General features: G+C 44.0%; 2 protein-coding genes across 6 annotated transcripts in view; both read right to left on the bottom strand.

The window, feature by feature from the left end:
* The window catches only part of LOC115200167 (RILP-like protein 1), a 33,409-nt gene extending 26,049 nt beyond the window's left edge, over positions 1 to 7,360 (bottom strand). For all 3 annotated transcript variants that reach the window (XM_029762978.1, XM_029762976.1, XM_029762977.1), the window contains exons 1-2: positions 6,822 to 7,360; positions 588 to 735 (exon numbers count right to left, since the gene is read on the bottom strand). In XM_029762978.1, the coding sequence (XP_029618838.1) occupies positions 588 to 735; positions 6,822 to 7,109 (436 nt within the window). In that variant the 5' untranslated portion in view covers positions 7,110 to 7,360. The remainder of the gene's footprint in view (positions 1 to 587; positions 736 to 6,821) is intronic.
* Positions 7,361 to 9,089: 1,729 nt separating this feature from the next.
* Positions 9,090 to 26,113, bottom strand: part of hip1rb (huntingtin interacting protein 1 related b) — a 36,726-nt gene continuing 19,702 nt past the window's right edge. For all 3 annotated transcript variants that reach the window (XM_029762974.1, XM_029762973.1, XM_029762975.1), the window contains exons 14-32: positions 23,961 to 24,144; positions 23,768 to 23,856; positions 23,533 to 23,649; positions 23,319 to 23,420; positions 22,800 to 22,994; positions 22,382 to 22,529; positions 22,145 to 22,231; positions 21,891 to 21,998; positions 21,610 to 21,746; positions 21,413 to 21,523; positions 21,216 to 21,274; positions 21,085 to 21,115; positions 20,928 to 20,990; positions 12,275 to 12,375; positions 12,042 to 12,147; positions 11,780 to 11,903; positions 11,620 to 11,681; positions 10,547 to 10,774; positions 9,090 to 10,376 (exon numbers count right to left, since the gene is read on the bottom strand). In XM_029762974.1, the coding sequence (XP_029618834.1) occupies positions 10,368 to 10,376; positions 10,547 to 10,774; positions 11,620 to 11,681; positions 11,780 to 11,903; positions 12,042 to 12,147; positions 12,275 to 12,375; positions 20,928 to 20,990; positions 21,085 to 21,115; positions 21,216 to 21,274; positions 21,413 to 21,523; positions 21,610 to 21,746; positions 21,891 to 21,998; positions 22,145 to 22,231; positions 22,382 to 22,529; positions 22,800 to 22,994; positions 23,319 to 23,420; positions 23,533 to 23,649; positions 23,768 to 23,856; positions 23,961 to 24,144 (2,061 nt within the window). In that variant the 3' untranslated portion in view covers positions 9,090 to 10,367. The remainder of the gene's footprint in view (positions 10,377 to 10,546; positions 10,775 to 11,619; positions 11,682 to 11,779; positions 11,904 to 12,041; positions 12,148 to 12,274; positions 12,376 to 20,927; positions 20,991 to 21,084; positions 21,116 to 21,215; positions 21,275 to 21,412; positions 21,524 to 21,609; positions 21,747 to 21,890; positions 21,999 to 22,144; positions 22,232 to 22,381; positions 22,530 to 22,799; positions 22,995 to 23,318; positions 23,421 to 23,532; positions 23,650 to 23,767; positions 23,857 to 23,960; positions 24,145 to 26,113) is intronic.

Below are 26,113 nucleotides of genomic sequence, written 5' to 3'. Positions count from 1 at the left end.
CTTGCACATTCATCTTCTGCACTATCACTCCAGTGTTTAATTGCTAAATTGTAATTATTTTGCCACTATGGCCTATTTATTGCCTTACCTCCCTAATCTTACTACATTTGCACACACTGTATATAGATTTTTTTGTTGTGTTATTGACTGTACATTTGTTTATTCCACGTGTAACTGTGTTGTTGTTTGTGTCGCTCTGTTTAGCTTTATCTTGGCCAGGTCGCAGTTGTAAATGAGAACTTGTTCTCAACTGGCCTACCTGGTTAAATAAAGGTGAAAAAAAAATAAAAAAAATATGGATGATCGGCAAATGAATACATACCATAAGAAATGTGACATCTCATACTAAATTCTGCCCCTGAGCAAGGCAGTTAACCTACAGTTACCCGGGCGCATAAAATGTGGATGTCGATTAAGGCAGCCCCCCGCACCTCTCTGATTCAGAGGGGTTGGGTTAAATGCGGAAGATACATTTCAGTTGAATGCATTCAGTTGTACAACTGACTAGGAGTCTTGGATTTACTTAAAGAATAATACGAAATGCTGAGACCACGTTGCTGCTAAATGCCACTCTGTGCTGCACATACCCTCCTGTCTCTGCAGGTCCTCAGTCACAGGTGAGTCTTTTAGGGACAGGCTCTTCCGAATGCTCTTATTCTCCACCTGCAGTTGTGTGATCTGAGACAGCAGGTCTTGGGCCTCCCCTCTCCACACATCCTCCACCAGCTCCAACTCCTGGGGGATGCATCAACCGCACCCACGCACACAAACACACACAGTTGAAGTTTACATACACCTTTGCCAAATACATTTAAACTCCTTTTTTCACAATTCCTGACATTTAATCCTAGTAAAAATTCCCTGTCTTAGGTCAGTTAGGATCACCACTTTATTTTAAAATATGTGAAATGTCAGAATAATAGAGAGAATGATTTATTTCAGCTTTTATTTCTTTCATCACATTCCCAGTGGGTCAGAAGTTTACGAACACTCAATTAGTATATGGTAGCATTGCCTATAAATTGTTTAACTTGGGTCAAATGTTTCAGGTAGCCTTCCACAAGCTTCCAACAATAAGTTGGGTGAATTTTGGCCCATTCCTCCTGACAGAGCTGGTGTAACTGAGTCAAGTTTGTAGGCCTCCTTGCTCGCACATGCTTTTTCAGTTCTGCTCACCAATTTTCTATGGGATTGAGGTCAGGGCTTTGTGATGGCCACTCCAATACCTTGACTTTGTTGTCCTTAAGCCATTTTGCCACAACTTTGGAAGTATGCTTGGGGTCATTGTCCATTTGGAAGACCCATATGCGACCAAGCTTTAATTTCCTGACTGATGTCTTGAGATGTTGCTTCAATATATCCACATCATTTTCCTCCCTCATGACGCCATCTATTTTGTGAAGTGCACCAGTCCCTCCTGCAGCAAAGCACCCCCACAACATGATGCTGCCACCCCTGTGCTTCACGGTTGGGATAGTGTTCTTTGGCTTGCAAGTATCCCCCTTTTTCCTCCAAACATAACGATGGTCATTATGGCCAAACAGTTCTATTTTTGTTTCATCAGACCAGAGGACATTTCTCCAAAAAGTACAATATTTGTCCCCATGTGCAGTTGCAAACCGTAGTCTGGCTTTTTAATGGCGGTTATGGAGTAGTGGCTTCCTCCTTGCTGAGCAGCCTTTCAGGTTATGTCGATATAGGACTCGTTTTACTGTGGATATAGATACTTTTGTACCTGTTTCCTCCAGCATCTTCACAAGGTCCTTTGCTGCTGTTCTGGGATTGATTTGCACTTTTCGCACCAAAGTTTGTTCGTCTCTAGGAGACAGAATGAGTCTCCTTCCTGAGCGGTATGACGGCTGCGTGGTCCCATGGTGTTTATACTTGCGTACTATTGTTTGTACAGATGAACGTGGTACCTTCAGGCGGTTGGAAATTGCTCCCAAGGATGAACCAGACTACAGGAGGTCTACAAGTCTTGGCTGATTTCTTTTGATTTTCCCATGATGTCAAGCAAAGAGGCACTGAGTTTGAAGGTAGGCCTTGAAATACATCCACAGGTACACCTCCAATTGACTCAAATGATGTCAATTAGCCTAACAGAAGCTTCTAAAGCCATGACATAATATTCTGTCATTTTCCAAGCTGTTTTAAAGCACAGTCAACTTAGTGTATGTAAACTTCTGACCCACTGGAATTGTGATACAGTGAATTATAAGTGAAATAATCTGTCTGTAAAAAATTGTTGGAAAAATTACTTGTGTCATGCATTTTAACAAGAAATTTGTGGAGTGGTTGAAAAACAAGTTTTAATGACTCCAACCTAAGTGTATGTAAACTTCCGACTTCAGCTGTACACACACAGGTATAGCATCTTTAACTTTTTCATTCTGCCTAATTGCACATTAATCAATGACACCTTTGTTTTAAGGCCAAGCTAAAAAGACTGGTTGACAAAGATGGCGGACAAATGAAGATGTCTTACTCAGGCCGTTAACCATTGAAAAAATTGTTAACAGTTATGGTCAACTTAAGGGGTGGCTCTCCCATAGACGCCAATGCAATAGCAGCTGGGTCTGGTCTATTTGTAAATAAACCAGAAAAAACAAGAGCATGGATTTCCAACAATTCATGGCCAGGCTAAATCAGATGGCGGACTACAATATGGTGGCTTATATGAATGAAAGGCTGATGACAAGTAGCTCAACTATTCTAACAGCAGCAACTACAACAGAGCACTTCAACGAGCAATGGGCGTTAATAAAGCAAGACGGAATGAGCTATCCGTAAGTTGTATGGAAGTTATCTTAACATTCTCATGATGTTACATGAAATAGGTGTGAATATCATGCATAAACTTAATTTCATGTTTTTTCCTTGTCATGGCTCGGGAAGTCTGCACAACGCCTGTGTACTGGGTCTGCTGGTCAGTCAGCTGAGATTAAGGTGCATAGATGGAGAGTGGAGCATGGCAGATTTTGAAGGTAAGTAGTCTCATAAAGACATAGATGGACTGACTGTAACATATTTCTACATCTTACAATTATCTCAAGGATTTTGATGCATATAACCATTGCTAATACACCACACTGACTCCTCAGATGCAGGTGCAAGTTGACTGGTTCCACAGCTTTTAACGAGTGCTTCTTCAGCTTTTTGCTGTTGTTGAGATTCTAGGGTTCAAGACCGTTTCTTTATTGGGTAGAATAACTTGTCTCCTGTAATTTCACAGACTCTGGCCAGTTGGTCAAAAGAACTCTCTGCTAAAGAGAAGCAGCGATTTGCGGGGGCAACTGAAGACATGATGTCTGATGTGGAGACAGACCCAGATTTTTTCAAACTTCCCCACCCTGATGCTCCCCTGAGTTTGGGGACCTGATTGCATCAGCAGACTGGAGAAGGGCCAAATGTGCTTATGGGGAAAAAAAGCTCCATCAGAATGAAAACCGGAGCAACAGTCCACGTCCACCGCAGCCCTACCCAAACCATAATCAACTGCAAATCAAATTATATTTGTCACATACGCTGAATACAACAGGTGTAGACCTTACAGTGAAATGCTTACTTACAAGTCCTTAACCAACAATGCTTTAAATATGATTTTAGGGCCTTCTTCTGACGCTGCCTGGAATAGAGGTCCTGGATGGCAGGAAGCTTGACCCCAGTGATGTACTGGGCCGTACATACTACCCTCTGTAGTGCCTTGCGGTTGAAGGCCAAGCACTTGCCATACCAGGCAGTGATGCAACCAGTCAGGATGCAGCTGTAGAACCTTTTGAGGATCTAAGGACCCATGCCAAATCTTTTCAGTCTCCTGAGGGGGAATAGGCTTTGTCATGCCCTCTTCACAACTGTCTTAGTGTGTTTGGACCATGATAGTTTGTTGGTGATGTGAACACCAAGGAATTTGAAGCTCTCAACCTGCTCCACTGCAGCCCCGTCAATGAAAATGGGGCGTGCTTGGTCCTCCTTTTCCTGTAGTCCACAATTATCTCCTTTGTCTTGATCACATTGAGGGAGAGGTTGTTGTCCTGGCACCACACGGCCAGGTCTCTGACCTCCCTATAGGCTGTCTCATCGTTGTTGGTGATCAGGCCTACCACTGTTGTGTCATTGGCAAACTTGATGATGGTGTTGGAGTCGTGCCTGGCCATGCAGTCATGAGTAAACAGGGAGTAGAGGAGGGGACGCACCCCTGAGGAGCCCCCGTGTTGAGGATCAGCGTGGCAGATGTGTTGTTGCCTACCCTTACCACCTAGGGGAGGCCCGTCAGGAAGTCCAGGATCCAGTTGCAGAGGGAGGTGTTTAGTCCCAGGGTCCTTAGCTTAGTGATGAGCTTTGAGGGCACTATGGTGTTGAATGCTGTGCTGTAGTCAATGAGTAGCGTTCTCACATAGGTGTTCCTTTTGTCCAGGTTGGAAAGGGCAGTGCAATAGAGATTGCATCATCTGTGGATCTGTTGGGGCGGTATGCAAGGGGACACAACAGCACCTCGGCCCCCTCAGGAGGCTGAAAAGATTTGGCACGGGCCCTCAGTTCTACAGCTGCACCGTTGAGAGCATCTTGACTGGCTGCATCACCGCTTGACAGGCAACTGCAAGGCACCCGACCACAAGGCGCTAGGTGGTGAGTATGGCCCAGTACTTCACTGGAGCCAAGCTCCCTGCCATCCAGGACCTCTATACCAGGCGGTTAAAAAAAAAAACCTGACTGCAGCCACCCAAGCCATGGACTGTACTCTCTGCTACTGCACATAAAGTGGTACCAGTGCACCAAGTCTAGAACCAACAGGACCCTGAACAGCTTCTAGCCCCAAGCCTTAAGACTACTAAACAAGACTGCTAAAAAGCTAATCAAAAGGCTACCCGGACTACCTGCAACTCTCTTGTTCTGACTCCATGCACACACACTGGACTCTACCCACACATACTTACAGACACCCCAACCCACACATACACACACTACAGATGCCCATACACACATAACACACACAAGCTTTCAATTACCACATATGCTACTGCTGTTAATCGATTACTTTGCCTAGTCACTTCACCTCTACTACATGTACAGACTAGCTACCTCAAATACCTCGTACCCCTGCACATCGACTTGGTACTGGTACTCTCTCTCATATATATATATATATATATATATATATATATATAGCCATGTTATTTTGACTCATTATTGTTATTCATTATTCCCTGTGTATTTGTTAATCATGTATCTATTTCTTTTTTTAGCCCTGCATGTTCTGTAAAGGACCAGTAAGTAAGCATTTAACTGTTAGTCTACACCAGTTGTTTACGAAGTATGTGACAAATCAAACGTTATTTTATTTGACCAGATTTAAAGAACTCTTCACACCTGCTTCTCAAAACGTTTTGCACCGACTCACCGTTACATATACACACACACCGACTCACCGTTACATATACACACACACCGACTCACCGTTACATGTACACACACACCGACTCACCGTTACATGTACACACACACCGACTCACCGTTACATGTACACACACACCGACTCACCGTTACATGTACACACACACCGACTCACCGTTACATGTACACACACACCGACTCACCGTTACATGTACACACACACCGACTCACCGTTACATGTACACACACACCGACTCACCGTTACATGTACACACACACCGACTCACCGTTACATGTACACACACACCGACTCACCGTTACATGTACACACACACCGACTCACCGTTACATGTACACACACACCGACTCACCGTTACATATACACACACACACCGACTCACCGTTACATTTACACACACACCGACTCACCGTTACATATACACACACACCGACTCACCGTTACATATACACACACACCGACTCACCGTTACATATACACACACACCGACTCACCGTTACATATACACACACACCGACTCACCGTTACATATACACACACACCGACTCACCGTTACATATACACACACCGACTCACCGTTACATATACACACACACCGACTCACCGTTACATATACACACACACCGACTCACCGTTACATATACACACACACCGACTCACCGTTACATATACACACACACCGACTCACCGTTACATATACACACACACCGACTCACCGTTACATATACACACACACCGACTCACCGTTACATATACACACACACCGACTCACCGTTACATATACACACACACCGACTCACCATTACATATACACACACACCGACTCACCGTTACATATACACACACACCGACTCACCGTTACATATACACACACACCGACTCACCGTTACATATACACACACAGAACATTAGCCCCTTATCTTTTCTTCCCTTTATATCGTTTTTGGTGATAAATGTATTGATATTGTGTATTTATTTTTTAGAAATGTGTATTGCACTGTTAGTGCTTGCAATTTATTCTGTGTATATTTTCTTTTTTACTTTTGTTGTACACTTTATGTATGGAGTCTGACAACAGGGTGGGGGCTGTAACAACCTATAGTTAGTTCCCTTATCCAACTGTCAGTGGAGAAACAAGCTTTTGAGTGTTCAGAGATAAAACACCTACATTCTCCCGACTGGCATGGAAGTGGCTAGTCTTTAGAGTAGTAAGGATAATTAAGAGTCTGAAACCAGGGTATTTGGTGCGGTGTGGGTAAAACATTACTTACGTAACTTTTGTCAACATGCTCTTGTGCAATGTCACACCTCGTGTCAGAGAGCAGAGGAATGTCATGGAAAGCAAATACTTGGTGTCGTAGGCTACTCTTCGTGTTGCACACGTGAGCTAAATATTTCGGTAAACACACACCTTTTGATGTAGCTGCTCTTTCTTCAATCTGTCATTCCGTTCCATTCGCAACCTGTCCAGCTCACGTCGTAGCTCCTCCGTCTCTGGGTTGATATTGTTTCGGGTGACCAGCACCTCTAGAACTTCCAGAACCCGGACCACTTTGGGCATCAGCCGCAGCGAAGCCTCGCATCCAAACTGATCGATAATGCGTTCAAACTCCTGTCCCACAACCGCGGCAATGTCATAGACGTCCATAACGGTTAACTCCGTAGCGTTTTTGTCCAGGGGTGTTCCGAAGTCTTCCATGTCTGTTTCTCCCCTCCGAAATCAACAAGGGCAGTTATTATTCTGTAACGTTTGTAGTACGATCTAGGCCTACTTCTTATAGCTATTCTTTCCGATATTTTTACAACTCGTTGAATGTAGGCCTATTTCTAAAATAATTCTCAACTTCCAGAGTGCAATCCAATACCTATCACGAAATACGAACGTTATGTGTAGCCCACTGCGCATGTCAAGTTATTCTTGGTTCTCCTGCTGAAGTGTACTTGTTGTGACTGGCACTTTCAGGTCATTCAGTTTTTCTTCTTTCTATCCTCTCTGAATTAATCGTTCTTGCCCAATGTTAATATGAAAATGTTAATATGAAAGTGAATAATTACTTAAAAATATAAACGCAACATGCAACAATTTCAAAGATTTTACTGAGTTACAGTTCATATAAGGAAATTAGTCAATTGAAATAAATGCATTAGGCCCTAATCTATGAATTTCACATGACTGGGAATACAGATATGCATCTGTTGGTGACAGATACCTTAAAAAAAGGTAGGGCGTGGATCAGAAAACCAGTCAGTATCTGGTGTAACCACCTTTTGCGTCATGCAGCGCAACACATCTCCTTTGCATAGAGTTGATCAGACTGTTGATTGTGGCCTGTGGAATGTTGTCACACTCCTCTTCATTGCCTGTGCGAAGTTGCTGGATATTAGCAGGAACTGGAATCGATCCAGAGCATCCCAAACACGCTCAACGGGTGACATGTATGGTGAGTATGCAGGCCATGGAAGAACTGATACATTTTCAGCTTCCAGGAATTGTGTACAGACCCTTGCGACATGGGGTCATGCATTATCATGCTGAAACATGAAGGTGTGGCGGTGGATGAATGGCACAACAATGTGCCTCAGGATCACGTCACAGTATCTCTGTGCATTCAAATGCAATTGTGTTCGTTGTCCAGAGCTTATGTCTGCCCATACCATAACCCCACCACGACCATGGGGCACTCGGTTCACAACGTTGACATCAATAAACTGCTCGGCCTTACGACACCTTGCACGCTGTCTTCCATCTGCCCGGTACAGTTGAAACCACGATTAATCCGTGAAGAGCACACTTCTCCAGTGTGCCAGTGGCCATCGAAGGTGAGCATTTGCCCACTGAAGTCGGTTACGACTTTGAACTGCAGTCAGATCAAGACCCTGGTGAGGACGACGTACACGCAGATGAGCTTCCCAGAGACGGCAAACCCAGTTTCATCAGCTGTCCGGGTGGCTGGTCTCAGACAATCCCGCAGGTGAAGAAGCTGGATGTGGAGGTCCTGGGCTGGCATGTCCACGCGTGGTCTGCGGTTGTGTGGCTGGTCGAACATACTGGCAAATTCTCTAAAATGACATTGGAGGCAGCTGATGGTAATACAATTCTCTGGCAACAGTTTTGGTGAACATGTCTGCAGTCAGCATGTCAATTGCACACTTTCTCAAAACTTGAGATGTCTGTGGCATTGGGTTGTATAACAAAACGGCAAATTTTAGAGTGGCCTTTTCTTGTCCCCAGCACAAGGTGCACCTGTGTAATGATCATGCCATTTAATCAGCTTCTTGATATACCACACTTGTCAGGTGGATGGATTCAATTGGCAAAGGAGAAATGCTCACTAACAGGGATGTAAACAAATGTATGCACAATGAGAGATAAGCTTTTTGTTCTTATGGAACATTTCTGGGATCTTTTATTTCAGCTAATGAAACATAGGGCCAACACTTTACATGTGGCATTTATATTTTTGTTCAGTATATATTTTTTTCTGTTGACCATTTTCAAACATCCTCAAAGGCTGTGTCAGTTTGTTAGGCTATATGATGCCGCCCCCCCCCCCCCCCATATGCCTAGTCCTAGTAAACAATTCCAGGGTCAATAACAGCCATAGCCAAATATTTAGTTGTTTTAAAAACCTGCTGACAACTACCATTTTACCTTCCAAAATACAGAAGAACAAGCAGATGACCATAAACATTTATTGCTCATTTGACATACACTTATTACATGGAGGAACCACAATCTTTACTAAAATATATTAGATTTGAATGTATAAATATGTTTATTACAAATGAAAGCACAGAAGTAATCATAAGAAAAGCTCCCAGAAGCAAAAGAAGAGTTCTACATACTGTATACTGTCCATTTTCAGCTTTGGAAAGTAGCCTTCCTCTTTAAAAATTCAAGGTGATAATTATTTGCCAAGTACAGAGATTCCGTTTGTGTACCAACATAGCCAGTTTTATATACTCAGTGTGAGAGACATTCAGTGGCTAGGGAGCACGTAGAAGAGATTCAAAGAATAATTTGTGATGTGCAGATTGCTAATCCCCATTGAGTGAATTTCCAATTGTATATAGATATAAAAAAAATGCATAATTATACTTCCTTATGACCATGTGTATAGCTAAACTAGTGCATGCTTTAATGATGGGAGCTGTTCCTGTACCAGGGGTTAAATTGATCAAATCTAGAATCAAACACTAACCTAAACAGGGTTGTCAGAAAATTCTCACCCCCTGGTCTTACTGATGATATGGAAAGAGTTGAGCACTGGACCACAGTCCCACTTAGAAATAGATCAAGCTATAGGAGGAATGACAACCTGGAACTAATACAGAGACGTCGAACGGGACTTAATGTGTAGAAATGTTATTTTCCACATAATCTGTGTGCCAATGTCTCCTTTTCCTACACACCAACCAACATAGAAAATTACAGCAACATGAGGCTGTCTCAGATATGGCCTAGTTCAATACGTTGCTGTCATTTTGTGATGTTGCAGTGATCCTGTCCATACTAATAAAATTAGCATTTTTAATATACAGGAGGCTATAAGTAAAAAGTTCAGACACAAAATGGCATTGCTGCAATAAAAAAAAAGATTTGCATGATTTCCTCAAATATTTTCCCTTTCAGTTTTTAATACCATTATGTCCACAAAAACAAAGAATACCACCTTGGTGGGATATGATGTTTAATCTATAAAAGAAGGATAGAGCGTGACACCTTCAGAGGCAGAAAGCACTGAGGGATAAAATCAGGCTGAAGAAGAGAGGAGCACAAGTTCCAGTTTGGCAAAAGAAAAGAAAGAGGGACAGAGGTAAGGTTGGGGTTGGGAAAGAGGATCGTCTCGTTGGAGGCAGCTCAAAAGGACCCTGTGTTCAATTCATATGATGGCTGTTTGTCTCAGATCAACCCGACCATCCAGCATAGAGATGTCCTTCTCTAACCTGCATCAGTCTACCTGAACTGCAATGATAAGACAGACAACACACATATTTGAAATAGCATAAGAGTATTTTGTATTTGGTGAAGCATAAGAGTTAGTTGAGATTTTTTGAAATGTGTCATTATGTGGCAGTTTCTTTAGCAAGTACTACCCTAAACATGAACACAAATCCAGCCATTTTGGCCCTTACCATATTTTTAGGTGGTAAGTTGGGTTTCTGAGCCAAGGCAGGTTTCCTCATGATGCTAGGCTTGGAGGGTTTGGGTGAGGAGGGCTCAGAGGCAGATGAGGAGGCCAGGCCATTGCCCTCTGAGAGGTCTGCTGCTGGAACACCTGCTATATCATAGTGCTTCTTCCTGAGCTCTCCCAGACGTAGACGCTCATTACCCAGCTGATTCTCCAGCTCCAACACCTTCACCTGAGACAAACATACAGTTGAGAAAGGTTACTTTCACACAGAACAAACACATGACATTACATTTTACATTTAAGTCATTTAGCAGACGCTCTTATCCAGAGCGACTTACTAATTGGTGCATTCACCTTATGATATCCAGTGGAACAACCACTTTACAATAGTGCATCTAAATCTTTTGGGGGGGGGGGGGGGGGGGGGTTAGAAGGATTACTTTATCCTATCCCAGGTATTCCTTAAAGAGGTGGGGTTTCAGGTGTCTCCGGAAGGTGGTGATTGACTCCGCTGTCCTGGCGTCGTGAGGGAGCTTGTTCCACCATTGGGGTGCCAGAGCAGCGAACAGTTTTGACTGGGCTGAGCGGGAACTGTGCTTCCTCAGAGGTAGGGAGGCGAGCAGGCCAGAGGTGGATGAACGCAGTGCCCTTGTTTGGGTGTAGGGCCTGATCAGAGCCTGAAGGTACGGAGGTGCCGTTCCCCTCACAGCTCCGTAGGCAAGCACCATGGACTTGTAGCGGATGCGAGCTTCAACTGGAAGCCAGTGGAGAGAGCGGAGGAGCGGGGTGACGTGAGAGAACTTGGGAAGGTTGAACACCAGACGGGCTGCGGCGTTCTGGATGAGTTGTAGGGGTTTAATGGCACAGGCAGGGAGCCCAGCCAACAGCGAGTTGCAGTAATCCAGACGGGAGATGACAAGTGCCTGGACTAGGACCTGCGCCGCTTCCTGTGTGAGGCAGGGTCGTACTCTGCGAATGTTGTAGAGCATGAACCTACAGGATCGGGTCACCGCCTGTCTGCATGTCTGACATGCAGACAGGCTCAAAAAGACACACACAGGCCTGGTGACTCACCTGCGACTCCATTTCCTCCATTTTTAACTTGATGAGGGACATTCCAGAGAAGTCCATGGTGTCTGCAGAGAAAAGGGAAACACATCAAACACAGCCATATGACTCATAAGGCCTGAGGATTCACATCTGTTTGTGAAGACACACAACCAACCACACTAACCCTTGTCCTCCAGGTTCTCCTGGCCTGTCTTGGTCGAGGCCACCACGTTGGCTGCCATCTCGTTCACACGGCGAGAAGCCTGCTGGAGAGCTGTCAGTTTTGTACTATTGCGGTCTGCCTTTACCTAAATGCAGAAGGAGAGAGTGAGAAAAAAGAAAACAGTGATAGGGACACACTTTGAATATATGAGGAAAATAGAATAAACAGAGATTGGCAAGGGGAAAGGGAACACAGAGTTAAAAAGCTTGTGTTTGTTTCTCACCTTGGAGGAAGCAACCAGCTGTGCTGTACTAGCAGCGATCTCGTGTGAGCAGACGATGAGCTCCTCATATTTACCAGTGTGCAGCACCACTTTATCAGCGGACTCACTGCGGGAGAAACCAGACAAACATCACACCATCATTCCGTCCTATAACATGAGGGATTTCTGAGTCACACACACACAACTAACCTCACTCGGATAAAAAGTTGAGACGACCGCTATAATGCACTTACACCATCTGTGTGGCTCCCCATCCCACAGCTTTGGAGGCAGAGATGAGTCCCTCAGTCCAACGGGAGTTCCTGGCGTAGAATTCCTTAATAGTGGCTGCACCCTAGAGAGAGAAGATCAAGTCTAGCAGTGATCAGGACATTACCTTCAAAAAAATAAGTCATGCACCGAAAACAACAGCTAAAAATGCTCACTTGAACACTTAACAATGCAGTTAAAAAATATTTTTAAAAAAGAGTTAAAGAAAATAGACAAAATAAAAATAAACGAACATAAAAAAAAACATATACAGGGGGTACCGGTACAGAGTCAATGTGCGGGGGTACAGGTTAGTTGAGGTAATATATACAGTACCAGTCATAAGTTTGGACACACCTACTCATTCAAGGGTTTTTCTTTATTTTACTATTTTCTAAATTGTAAAATAATAGTGAAGACATCAAAACTATGAAATAACATATGGAATCATGTAGTAACCAAAAAAAAGTGTTATTTTATGTTTGAGATTGTTCAAAGTAGCCACCCTTTGTCTTGACGACAGCTTTGCACACTCTCAACCAGCTTCATGAGGTAGTCACTTGAAATGCATTTCAATTAACAGGTGTGCCTTGTTAAAAGTTAATTTGTGAAATTTCTTTCCTTCTTAATGCATTTGAGCCAATCAGTTGTGTTGTGACAAGGTATGGGGGTATACAGAAGATAGCCCTATTTGGTAAAAGACCAAGTCCATATTATGGCAAGAACAGCTCAATTAAGCAAAGAGAACCGACAGTCCATCATTACTTTAACCCTTGTGAAGTCTTAACATTCTGTACACCCCCTTGTCCTAAGGGTAAAAAATTACCCACCTTCACAAAACCCCTAAAATAAAGCAGCTTAATTTATTTTTAATACCCCAATTCTATTTTGCATGAAGAAACAACCTGTCATTCAATCACAAACTTTGTGAATATCTGGGTTTTCCCTCTTCACAATGCAGTAAGACTACATTTAAATCAGTGGACACCACTCGTTTTTATTACTGCACACCTGTCATAATTGTTTTCTATACTAATGTAGAGGATTATTATTGCTAAAGGTACTGCATAGGTGTAAACACATTTTTTAGCAAGAGATAGCACTTATATAGCCTAAGAAAGTAGCAGAAACGTGCAGAAAGTAGTTTTGAATGCATTTTATTGAAAGGAAAAAATAAGTCTTGAACTTTTTTTGGCAACATATTGATATATTATTATATACTGTACAATGAGGAATTCAACTACAAAATACTAGTCTTCTCCCATTTTTTGAACCATTGCCCACACCCACAAGGTGTATAAACAACAAATAAAATTAGATACAAAACAAAAACGTAAAGAATATAAATCAATCAACTCTAATTAGCACATGTAGGACAGTTTGCAAGTGTGTGTGCATGGACTTTGCAGATTTATTTCTCACATGTGCAGCACATAGTATTTGTTTTACAGTCCTTCTTTGGGGGGCAGAATTGGCATCTCCTCCTCTTGCCTGCCCCAGCTGCAGGTGGATCTGGATGAGATTCAGCCCCCTGAACAGCTTTCACAAGCGCTGCAGAGGCTGCTGTGCAGAGGCGGCGCTCCCTTCTTTGAATGTGTGGGGTTACAAGTGCCTTTCCCAGCTGCTCCAGGAACACTCTCCTCTTGTTCCGCTTATCAGGCATCCAGGTAGGGTTGATCTTGTTCCATATCACAAAGGCATTGTATGAGGACATATCAATGATGTTACAGAAGATGACCAGGGGCCAGTGGGCAGTCATCCTCCTGCAGCTGTACATTCCAATCCCCTTGTCGTCCACACCTCCTTTATTGTGGTTGTTGGAGGACCACATTCTTGTTCCTCTTTGGGAGTCAAGAAAATAGAGTGGTGGTGAAGGCAAACTTTGATGAGAAAGCCTCTCTCCCCCTTGTAGCAAGCAGTGCAGGGGGGAGCTCAGGCTTGTTCTTTCTAACTGTGCCAACCATGGTGATCATCTTCAGGAGTTGCTGGCTGATTTCAATCAGTAGCACACATCTCAATTTCTCAGTGTGTGTGTGTGTGTGTGTGTGTGTGTGTGTGTGTGTGTGTCTCTTTGTGGTGTGTAAATTATTTTATAACTGCTGGGTCAAAAAATGACCCTAAGACAATCTTTGTACCCTGGTGGTGTACAGCTTTCATGGAAATATGAACAAAGGCGATGTTTCACTTTTTCTAATGTTGGGGTCACTCTAGAAAAAGTCATCAAATTTCAAGTAAAAAATATATAATTTAGGGGGTTCTCTGCTGTTAAACATAGTGGCGGCTCAATTTTGACCCTTAAGACAACACAAGGGTTAAGACATGAAGGTCAGAACTTTGAAAGTTTCTTCAAGTGCAGTTGCAAAAACCATAAAGTGCTATGATGAAACTGGCTCTCATGAGGACCGCCACAGGAAAGGAAGACCCAGAGTTACCTCTGCTGTAAAGGATACGTTCATTAGAGTTACCAGCCTCAGAAATCTGCAATTAACTGCACCTCAGATTGCATCCAAATAAATGCTTAACAGAGTTCAAGTAACAGTCATCTGAATATCAACTGTACAGAGGAGACGGCATGAGTCAGGCCTTCATGGTCGAATTGCTGCAAAGAAACCATTACTAAAAGGGCAGCAATACGAAGAAGAGACTTGCTTGGCCTAAGAAACACGAGCATTGTGGTCTGACCTGTGGTCTGATGAGTCCAAATGTGAGATTTTTGGTTCGAACTGCCGTGTCTTTGTGAGAAACAGAGTAGGTGGACGGATGATCTCCATGTGTAGTTCCCAGCGTGAAGCATGGAAGTGGTGATGTCATGGTGCTTGGCTGATGACACTGTCAGTGATTTATTTAGAATTCAAGGCACACTTAACCAACATGGCTACCACAGCATTTTGCAGCGATACACCATCCCATCTGGTTTGCACTTAGTGGGACTATAATTAGTATTTCAACAGGACAATGACCCAACACACCTCCAGGCTGTGTAAGGGCTATTTGACCAAGAAGGTGAGTGATGGAGTGGTGCATCAGATGACCTGGCCTCCACAATCACCCAACCTCAACCCAATTAAGATGGTTTGGGATGAGTTGGACTGCAGAGTGAAGGAAAAGCAGCCAACAAGTGCTCAGCATATGTGGGAACTCCTTCAAGACTGTTGGAAAAGCATTCCAGGTGACCACCTCAAAGCTGGCTGAAAGAATGCCAAGAGTATGCAAAGCTGTCATGAAGGTATTAAACCCCCACCTGCGCCGGGGCACAGTGCGGTTGTCTAGGTACCCGGAGCCGCTTGAGTGTCCTGGGCGAGACCCAAGCGCTTGTATCGGAGGGGTCTTTGGCCTGGTTTGATAACTACCTCGCTCAAGGAGTGCAGTATATAAAGTCAGAACATCTGCTGTCTCAGCCACTGCCTGTCACCAAGGGAGTACCCCAAGGCTCAATCCTAGGCCCCATGCTCTTCTCAATTTACATCAACATAGCTCAGGCAGTAGGAAGCTCTCTTATCCATTTATATGCAGATGATACAGTCTTATACTCAGCTGTCCCCTCCCCGGATGTTGTGTTAAATACTCTACAACAAAGCTTTCTTGGTGTCCAACAAGCTTTCTCTGCCCTTGACCTTGTTCTATACACTTCCCAAACAAAGGTTGTGAGGTTTGGTAAGAATACCCCTATCCCCACAGGTGTGATTACTACCTCTGAGGGTTTAGAGCTTGAGGTAGTCACCTCGTACAAGTACTTGGGAGTATGGCTAGACTGTACACTGTCCTTCTCTCAACACATATCAAAGCTGCAGGCTAAAGTTAAATCTAGACTTGGTTTAGTCTATCGTAATTCCTCCTCTTTCACCCCAGCTGCCAAACTAACCCTGATTCAGATGACCATCCTACCCATGCTAGATTACGGAGATGTAATTTATAGATCGGCAGGTAAGGGTGCTCTCGAGCGGCTAGATGTCCTCTACCATTCGGACATCAGATTTACCACCAATGCTCCTTATAGGACACATCACTGCACTCTATACTCCTCTGTAAACCCGTTGCAAGACCCACTGGTTCATGCTCATTTATGAAACCGTCTTAGGCCTCACTCCGCCCATCTGAGATATCTACTGCAGCCTTTATTCTTCATTCAAACACCCGTTCTGCCAGTCACATTCTGTTAAAGGTCACCAAAGCACACACATCCTTGGGTCGCTCGTCTTTTCAGTTTGCTGCAGCTAGCGACTACAACGAGCTGCAACAAATCCTCCAGCTGGACATCTCTTCATTCAAAGACAATCATGGACACTCTTACTGACAGTTGTGGCTGCTTTGTGTGATGCATTGTTCTCTCTACCTTCTTGCCCTTTGTGCTGTTGTCTGTGCTTAATGTTTGTACCATGTTGTCATGATGTTGCCCTCTTTGGACACAGCGAGCACCATCCCCCTACCTCTGCACCATCTCTCTCTGTCTCCTACACCCAGGCTGCTGTGGTCAGAGAGGTCGTAAATTCCTAGAGGAGATCCTGCCTCATGGCCAGACAGTATAGAGAGAGTGAGTTTTCATAGAGAGAACAAAGGAATTTCTTCCACCTCACAGAACTGGAGGTCCGAAACAGTATTTATGTTCTGGAGAATGTATAAAAGATCAGTGAAGAATCCAGCTACGAACTGGTCCGTTTGGTTCAATTTTGTGAAACTCATGAGAGACAATACGGACACATTACCATAACGCTGTTTATACAATAGCTTCAGTTATGAGGCTTACATCTAATTGTTGTACAAAATGAATGAGTAAAGATGATACTATTTGTGAAATGACAGATGCCATGTAATGATGTTAATGTGAGAGAATTGTATTTCTGTTTAAAGTTTCACTAAGTCATTTGCACACCCCCAGGGGCACAGACAGGACCTGGCGTCATGAGACAGCCCTTTTCGATGTCCCGAATAAAACCCCCACCTGGGTTTTCTATCATGAGACCGAGCTTACCTCAATTATGAGAGGGCTAAGGGTTGAGACCAGACCAGTACCTCTATCGTAGAGGGAAATAAGGTTTAACCTCTCTGGCGCATGTGGGACGAACTCGTCCCACCTACGTAACAGCCACTGAAATCCAGTGGCGCGATTTTTGAATCGTTAGAAATACTATTACTTCAATTTCTGAAACATATGACTATTTTACAGCTATTTAAAGACAAGAATCTAGTTAATCTAACCCCACTGTCCGATTTCAAAAAGGCTTTACAACGAAAGCAAAACATTAGATTATGTCAGCAGAGTGCCCAGCCAGAAAAAATCAGACACCCATTTTTCAAGCTAGCATATCATGTCACATAAACCCAAACCACAGCTAAATGCAGCACTAACCTTTTATGATCTTCATCAGATGACACACCTAGGACATTGTGTTATACAATACATGCATGTCTGTTCAATCAAGTTCATATTTATATCAAAAACCAGCTTTTTACATTAGCATGTGACGTTCAGAAAAAGCATAACCCCCGCAAACTTCCGGGGAATTTACTAACAGTTTGCTAAATTACTCACGATAAACGTTCACAAAAAGCATAACAATTATTTTAAGAATTATAGATACATTACTCCTCTATGCACTCGATATGTCCGATTTTAAAATAGCTTTTCGGATGAAGCACATTTTGCAATAATCTAAGTACATAGCCCGGCATCACAGGGCTAGCTATTTAGATACCCACCCAGGTCAGCCTCCACCAAAATCACATTTCCTATAAGAAAAATGTTCTTACCTTGCTTGTTCTTCGTCAGAATACACTACCAGGACTTCTACTTCAATAACAAATGTTGGTTTGGTCCCAAATAATCCATCGTTATATCCAAACAGCGACGTTTTGTTCGTGAGTTCTAGACACTATCAGAATGCTTCTTCACGGTGTCGCGCATGGCGCATTGGCGTGACAAAAATGTCTAAATATTCCATTACCGTACTTCGAAGCATGTCAACCGCTGTTTAAAACCAATTTTTATGCCATTTATCTCGTAGATAAGTGATAATATTCCGACCGGGAATATGCATTGAGCCTAAACAGCCGAATAAAATTTCTCCTCAGGAGCGAATCGTGCACGCGCCTCATTCAAAGGTCCTCTGAGCAGCCACTTACAAAAGGTGATAATGTGTTTCAGCCTGAGGCTCCCTCGTAAACCTTCAGGTTTTTCGCGGGTTCTGAGAGCCTATTGGAGCCCTGGGAATTGTCACGTTACAGCTAAGATCCTTACTTTTCAATAAAAAGATGCAAGACGCACGACTCCTTGTCAGACAGGGTACTTCCTGCTTGAAACCTTGTCAGGTTTTTGCCTGCCATAGGAGTTCTGTTATACTCACAGACACCATTCAAACAGTTTTAGAAAATTCAGAGTGTTTTCTATCCAAACCTGAACAATAATATGCATATTCTAGCTTCTGAGTTGGTGTAGGAGGCAGTTAAAAATGGGAACATATTTTTTCCAAAATTCTCAATACTGCCCCCTATCCCCAAAAGGTTAAGTAGATTGCTGAATCTTTTAACCGTCCCACGTGGTTAAACTCTTAGACTATCGATACCGACAGAATAAGAACAAGTCTTTGATATTAATTACTAGTCTGCAGCTAGGAATTCGGTATCATTGAACGCGAAGACCGACAACCGCCGAAACATCTATTCTGTGTGTGTGTGTGAACAAACTCTCCAACAGAAACAAACTTTTCAAACTTTTCAGAGATCCTGACGACGCACTGAGTGTAAATATATATATTGATTGCAATTATTCCCGACTGAGTGAGCGTTCATGTGCAAAGGATTAGCATTTCAAATGTTATAATTATCAACTTTGTAGTGTCTATTAACTTTCGCGCCCACATCAGTCCCTCTAACAAGCCGCCATGCCGGTTTAGCCCACTAGAGCACATTCCCCTATAATTTCTTTGTAGCCATATCTACTTTCTTTGTTTGTGTTATGCATTTCTGTGAGTACTTAGTAAATAAATGATTTTAAGACAATTGATGTATGGATGACTCATAGTGAAGACTGGGTTCATGCAGATAACCAACAATTTATGTTTGGAATGAGACTAACGTGAGGTAAAGAATAATTCATTAATCAGAAGAGTACGTGATCAGATATTAAAATATCTGAAAGTTATATTAGGAAAATTATAACTTTGTAATCTGAATATTTTCCTTGGTGCCCCGACTTCCTAGTTAATTACAGTTACGTGATTAAGTAGTTTAATCACGTAATAATAATTACAGAGAATTTTTGATAAAGATTAATCTTAATCTTATGTTGTGTTGCTGCCATGCTATGTTGTCGTCTGTGTGTTTTGTCACATGCTATGTCGTCATGCTATGTTGTCGTCTGTGTGTTTTGTTTTGTTTAATTTATTTTACTTTAATTCCCTGCAGGAGGCCTTTCGCCTTTTGGTAGGCCGTCATTGCAAATAAGAATTTGTTCTTAACTGACTTGCCTAGTTAAATAAAAAAGGCAAAGGGTGGCTACTTTGAAGAATTTAACATACATTTGGATTTGTTTAACACTTTTTGGGTTACTACATGATTCCATATGTGTTATATCATAGTTTTGATGTCTTCACTATTATTCTACAATGTATTCTACAATTATCCTACGATGTAGAAAATAGTAAAAAATAAAATAAACACTTGAATGAGTAGGTGTGTCCAAACTTTTGACTGGTACTGTACATCTAGGTAGAGTAAAGTGACTATGCATAAATAATAAACAGCGAGAATTGCCTCGTTAAATAAAGGTTAAATAAATGAATAAAAAGAGTAGCAGCAGAGTAAAAAAAAAAGGGGGGGGGGGGGTCATTGCAAATAGTCCCGGTAGCCATTTGATTAATTGTTCAGCAGTCTTATTATGGCTTGGGTGTAGAAGCTGTTAAGGAGCCTTTTGGACCTAGACTTGGCACACCGGTACCACTTGCCGTGCGGCAGCAGAGAGAACAGTCTATGAGAATAGGGTGGCTTGAGTCTGACAATTTTTAGGCAGGAAGCTTGGCCCCAGTGATGCACCGGGCCGTACGCACTACCCTCTGTAGGCCCTTGCGGTCGGATACCGAGCAGTTGCCATACCAGGCTATGATGCAACCAGTCAGGATGCTCTCGATGGTGCAGCTGTAGAACCTTTTGAGGATCTGAGGACCCATGCCAAATCTTTTCAGTCTCCTGAGGGGGAAAAAGTGTTGTCGTGCCCTCTTCACGACTGTCTTGGTGTGTTTGGACCATGATAGTTTGTTGGTGATGTGGACACCAAGGAATTTGAAGCTCTCAACCTGCTCCACTACATCCCCATCAATGTGAATGGGGGCGTACTCGGCCCTCCTTTTCCTGTCATCCACGATCATTCCTTTGTCTTGATCATGTTGTGGGAGAGGTTGTTGTCCTGGCACCACTCTGACCTCCTCGCTATAGGCTGTCTCACCGTTGTCGTCGATCAGGCCTACCACCGTTGTCGTCGATCAGGCCTACCACCGTTGTCGTCGATCAGGCCTACCACCGTTGTCGTCGATCAGGCCTACCACCGTTGTCGTCGATCAGGCCTACAACCGTTGTTGTCGGCAAACTAATGACAGGCTAGATTTACAAGGTTTTCAACATTAAATTGTAAATATCAAGACTCACCCTCCCTCCCTCAACAATCTCCTTCTGTAGGTCGGTTGATGTCAGGACCAGTAAATGGATGGCCTGAAGGACAGAGGAAAGGAGGGAACACAGCATTATTAGGATTTCGATCAGACCTTTTGAGTAAGTCAATCAAGTAGAACAGCAGCCATCTTACCTTCATCAAGTCTGTGCAGCTGTAGAGGATTCTACGAAACAAGGAGTAATATCATGATAAGTTAAAGGGGAAAAATGCATTAACATGTATTTCAACTAAAATACCGAGTGTAAGTCAAACATACTACTGACCTTTCATTGACCTCAAGTTTGACGCCAGAGGTGTCCTTTCGTGCCTGATTCATCATTTCCTTTAGATACAGAAAAACAGCAATTGAGAAATGTGGATAAAACCTGGGAATGAATACAGATATATTGTGTAGATAGTGTTGAGCTTGTGATGTCATTCCCCTCTACAGTGGGATGTTCTACATGGTTGTGATCCTCACATCGATTCTGCGCACTGCCTCCTCAATGGCTGCTGATGTGGCTGCCATCTCCTTGTCCACCAGATCTCCCAGCTCATCCTGTCGCACATCCATGCCTTTAGGTCGCAGCTCCTAAGCATTGGAAGAGGAGATGAGATTAAGAGAAAGAGTAAAAGGACAGGGATAAAGATTGAGAAGACTGCCCAGTAGTCCATTACCTCCCCCAGCCTCAGGATCTTTTGGACCACAATGCGAATGGAGGCCAGATCTGCCCTCTGGAGAGAGGCCTTGGACTTGAGGTCCTTCAGGAACTGCAGACTTTGAGTGGCACAGCCCCTGCAATTCTCAGTCAGGCCTGCAGGGTGCAAAAGTGCAAGATACACACTGACACTGTACTCGCATACCAAATGGATTCAATATCATATTTCAGTAAAATTCCAATAAGATACAAGATTAGTTTCAAACAGGAATCCGTTCTATTTGAGGAGAACGTCCTTACGGTCGGCGTGGTCGGTGGGCGCCATGTGTGCTGTGGCACTGCCGTTGATGATGGTGTCAGCAGCCAGGTGGGAGAACTGGGTCAGGGCCCTCAGCAGCCCACCAACATCTGGTAAACAGAGGAAAGGATGCATCACTGCCAGTAACACAGCCAAGCTCTGTCACTAACAAGCACTCATGACCATTATCACTGGGGTTGCTCAAAGACGACTAATTATATCAAAAACACTGAGCACCAAGTAATGAGCAACTCACCTCCCATGTTCGTCAGGTAGTCTGAGTGACCCTTTTTCACTTTGTCAATGGAGCCTAAAGTGGCCTCTGCACGACTGACCAGGTAGTCTGTGGTGGAGGAGAGACAAAGAAAAAAGTTTGAAAAGCATTATTTTCATAGATTTACACACATGCATGGATGAGTCATCTTCCACTTTATATTCTAAGTGACATGAACAGCATCTCTCTGTGTGTATGTGTACGTTCACTCATTTTAACCTGGGGAGCTGGTGCAGCGGATGTGCAGTGGATCGTCCAGTTTGGCCACAGCATCCTGGATGATGCTCTCAGCCTCAGAGACCGTTCCCTGCAGCAGAGAGAACTGCTCCTCCAGCAGCTTCTGCTGCAGCTGCTCCTCACGGCAAGACTACACAGACGCAACGAGACACAGTCAGACATACGGTCAGAGGGAAAAATAGATGGGCACAGACATACTAATGGTTTATCTTATATTGTGCAGACAGCCAAATAGTTCAATAATTAAAGAAAATCTGTCACTTTGCAATGCAGTCTGAGTAATAAGGGATTTGACCAGCAGTATAGCTTGTGTCCATTTTCTCTTTTGCAATCAACAAAATGACAGACAAGACAAAGCAGCTGACTGAACTCTGCTCTGTGCGGTGCTGTCCTGACTGACCTTCTCCTGCAGCCTGCCCTGCAGCTCTCCCAGCTCCCTGGTGCTCCTCTCCCTCTCCTGCTGCAGGGACGATTGCTGCAGCTGTGCAGCATGACGCAGGGATGACAGCGCTGCCTCCTTCTCACTCACAGAGTGCATCAGACGCTCCTTCTCCGCCTGCAGCGCGGACATGGATCTGGTCTGCTGTTCCCCCACCTGGGAGAGACGGAGGAGGGAGAGAGGAGAGAGGGTAGAGAAGAGACAGGAAGAGGGAGAAGGCAGATAACAGAATAATAGGTACATTAACTTTTGTGAGGAAAAGCCTTTTCTGATGTTTGTGAGAATTTCATACGTGATCACTTCCTCACACAGTGCAGGTTCTTATAGCCTTCACAGCCAATTCTGATTTGCAAGTCTGGAAAGTGGGGCGATGTTTTTGCATCGAGTTTTGCATGATGGTGAATCAGATGACTCCCCTGTGTCATTACATAGGGGAGGGAACCCACTTTATTCAGTATTTACTGCATCATCACCACACACCTTCTCGTTGCTCTGCAGAGTGCCTTTGACACGTTCCACTTCTGCCTTCTTCTCCTCAAACTCCCTTTTAAGCTTCTCCATCTCAAACTTCTGCTCCTCAAGCTGCAATGATAAGACAATAACATTATTCAGTCAATTAGACAAAAGGTTAACAGTACTGAAATATAACATTAACTGCACTGGATCACTATTGCTAATACTCAATAACATTAACCTTCATGTCAGCGTCCTGTTTGATGCGATCCACCTCAAAAGCCAACTGCTGCTTGGTCCTCTCCACCTCCTCCTGGGTCTGCTGGGTGGCTGACAGCATCTTCACTGTGTCTGCACTCTGCCAGCACAATGTCACATATACGTTGTTAAACATTCTCTTCACACTATACACAAAAATATATGCGCATACATGGAGAAAACCACAATGAAAACAGAGGTTCCTCATAAGTCTGTACCTTCCTGAGCAGTTCCGCATGGCTGGACACTAGCTCAGTGTGCTTCTCCCTCAGCTTGTTATAGCGCTGCTCTGTGGCCTGGGCTCTCGCTGGGTAGAAAAGTGGGGGTCAGAGACAAGAGGGAGATGTCAGTGTGTGTTCAATACAATGTGACTGAACATGTATGCCAGACTTAGTGAGTGGCTTCTCTTACTCTCGGCCTCTCCGAAGGTGGCCTGCACGCTCTCGTGCTCAGCATTGCGGCGGCGCGTGGCCTCCAGCTCCATGCGCAGCTGCTCGTTCTCCACCAGGGCACGCTGTTTCTGCACCCGCTGCTCCTCCAGCTCCGCCTCCAGACTGTTGATCTGGGACTTAAGCTGAGTGATGTAGCGCTGGGCCTGCAGGAGGGAGGAGGTAGTCAGTCAGTCACCATAGTAAACCTCCCCTGGGTAGATCACTACCACCACAGGACACCATGACATGGCACTAGTGGATGAGGGCCTCAGACAGGGAAAACAAAAGTGTTGAGTGGTACAAATTATTTTTACAAAACATATACAATTTTAGGTTAGGATGGCTCAATTCAACATCACAGGCATAAACTTAAACTTTTAGCAACAGTTAAGATACAGGCCACATTAGGAGCCAGCCATTTGCAGAAATTGGGGTCAACAATACATCTCACACTGTGTCCCAGACACACCTTCTGGTCTTCTGACCACAGACAGACGTCATTTCCCATTCTGAGACAAGCTGCCACATTCCACATGTCACGATTCATCTTTGCATCCACCCAACACATGACCTAAATTCCTCTCCCCTTTACAAATCAACAATGTCCACCACTGTCAAAACTTGGTTAGTGTTTCCCCTAAGTACATGGAGTAGCCAGCCAAATAGAAAAAGTAGCCAGCCAGGCATCCCCAGGCTTTTCATAATTTATCTGCAGATAATTGCCAAAAAGTATACCAGTACGCAAATTAGGGAGATCGACTTTATTCAGTCATTTTGACACCTTTTATAAACTAAACAACACTTGCTGTTCGGTTGTCAATCAAAGGACAGTCAATAGCCTACGCGCCATGACTCCGTGGCTGGCTATAGGAAACACGCGAAATAAAATAAATAAATGAACAATAATTAGGCTACGTGGATTTCGACTCATTGCTACCACTTACATTAAAGGGGATGGGCAGATTTCTCTTGCGCTATCCAGCCATGTAAAGAAATTTGACTGCAACCTACCACAGCGCACACCAATCACACAGGTACAGGAAGGTGGGACAGACAGCAGACTGTCAAACCAGCAGTGTTTCCTGGTCATTGATTGCTTTGTGACTGACAGTTACCTGTCCTATCAATAGATCGCTAGAAGATGTATAGCGTTCATTTTGGCGGGAGAGGGCTTGATAGACTTTTCTGACTAGCGAATAGAAACTTTTAAATGAAAAGTAGTAGTTATTTTTTGAAGTGGGAAAAGTAGCTTGGTGTTTAGGGAAAACAACGTGCTGGTGCTCTTCCATGCCGTCCCTAGGAGGGGTGCGTCACTTGAGTGGGTTGAGTCACTGACATGATCTTCCTGTCTGGGTTGGAGCCCCCCTCGGGTTCGTGCCATGGGGGAGATCTTCGTGGGCTATACTCAGCCTTGTCTCAGGGTAGTAAGTTGGTGGTCTGTTGATATCCCTCTAGTGGTGTGGGGGCTGTGCTTTGGCAAAGTGGCTGGGGTTATATCCTGCCTGGTTGGCCCTGTCCGGGGGTATTGTTGGACGGGGCCACAGTGTCTCCCGGCCCCGCCTGTCTCAGCCTCCAGTATTTATGCTGCAATAGTTTGTGTGTCGGGGGGCTAGGATCAGTCTGTTATATCTGGAGTATTTCTCCTGTCTTATCCAGTGTCCTGTGTGAATTTAAGTATGCTCCCGCTAACTCCCTCTCTCTCTCTGAGGACCTGAGCCCTAAGACCATACCTCAGGACTACCTGGTCAGATGACTCCTTGCTGTCCCCAGTCCACCTGGTCGTGCTGCTGCTCCAGTTTCAACTGTCCTGCTTGCGGCTATGGAACCCTGACCTGTTCACCGGACGTGCTACCTTGTCCCGGACCTGCTGTTTTCAACTCTCTCTACCGCACCTGCTGTCTCTAACTCTGAATGATCGGCTATGAAAAGCCAACTGACATTTACTCCTGAGGTGCTGACCTGTTGCACCCTCTACAACCACTGTCCTCCTTATTATTTGAACGTTTGAACATCTTGGCCATGTACTGTTATAATCTCCACCCGGCACAGCCAGAAGAGGACTGGCCACCCAGAGCCTGGTTCCTCTCTAGGTTTCTTCCTAGGTTCCTGCCTTTCTAGGGAGTTTTTCCTAGC

Source organism: Salmo trutta, chromosome 9, assembly GCF_901001165.1.
Source record: "Salmo trutta chromosome 9, fSalTru1.1, whole genome shotgun sequence".
NCBI lineage: Eukaryota > Metazoa > Chordata > Actinopteri > Salmoniformes > Salmonidae > Salmo > Salmo trutta.
This window is presented reverse-complemented; position numbering and strand designations above follow the sequence as displayed.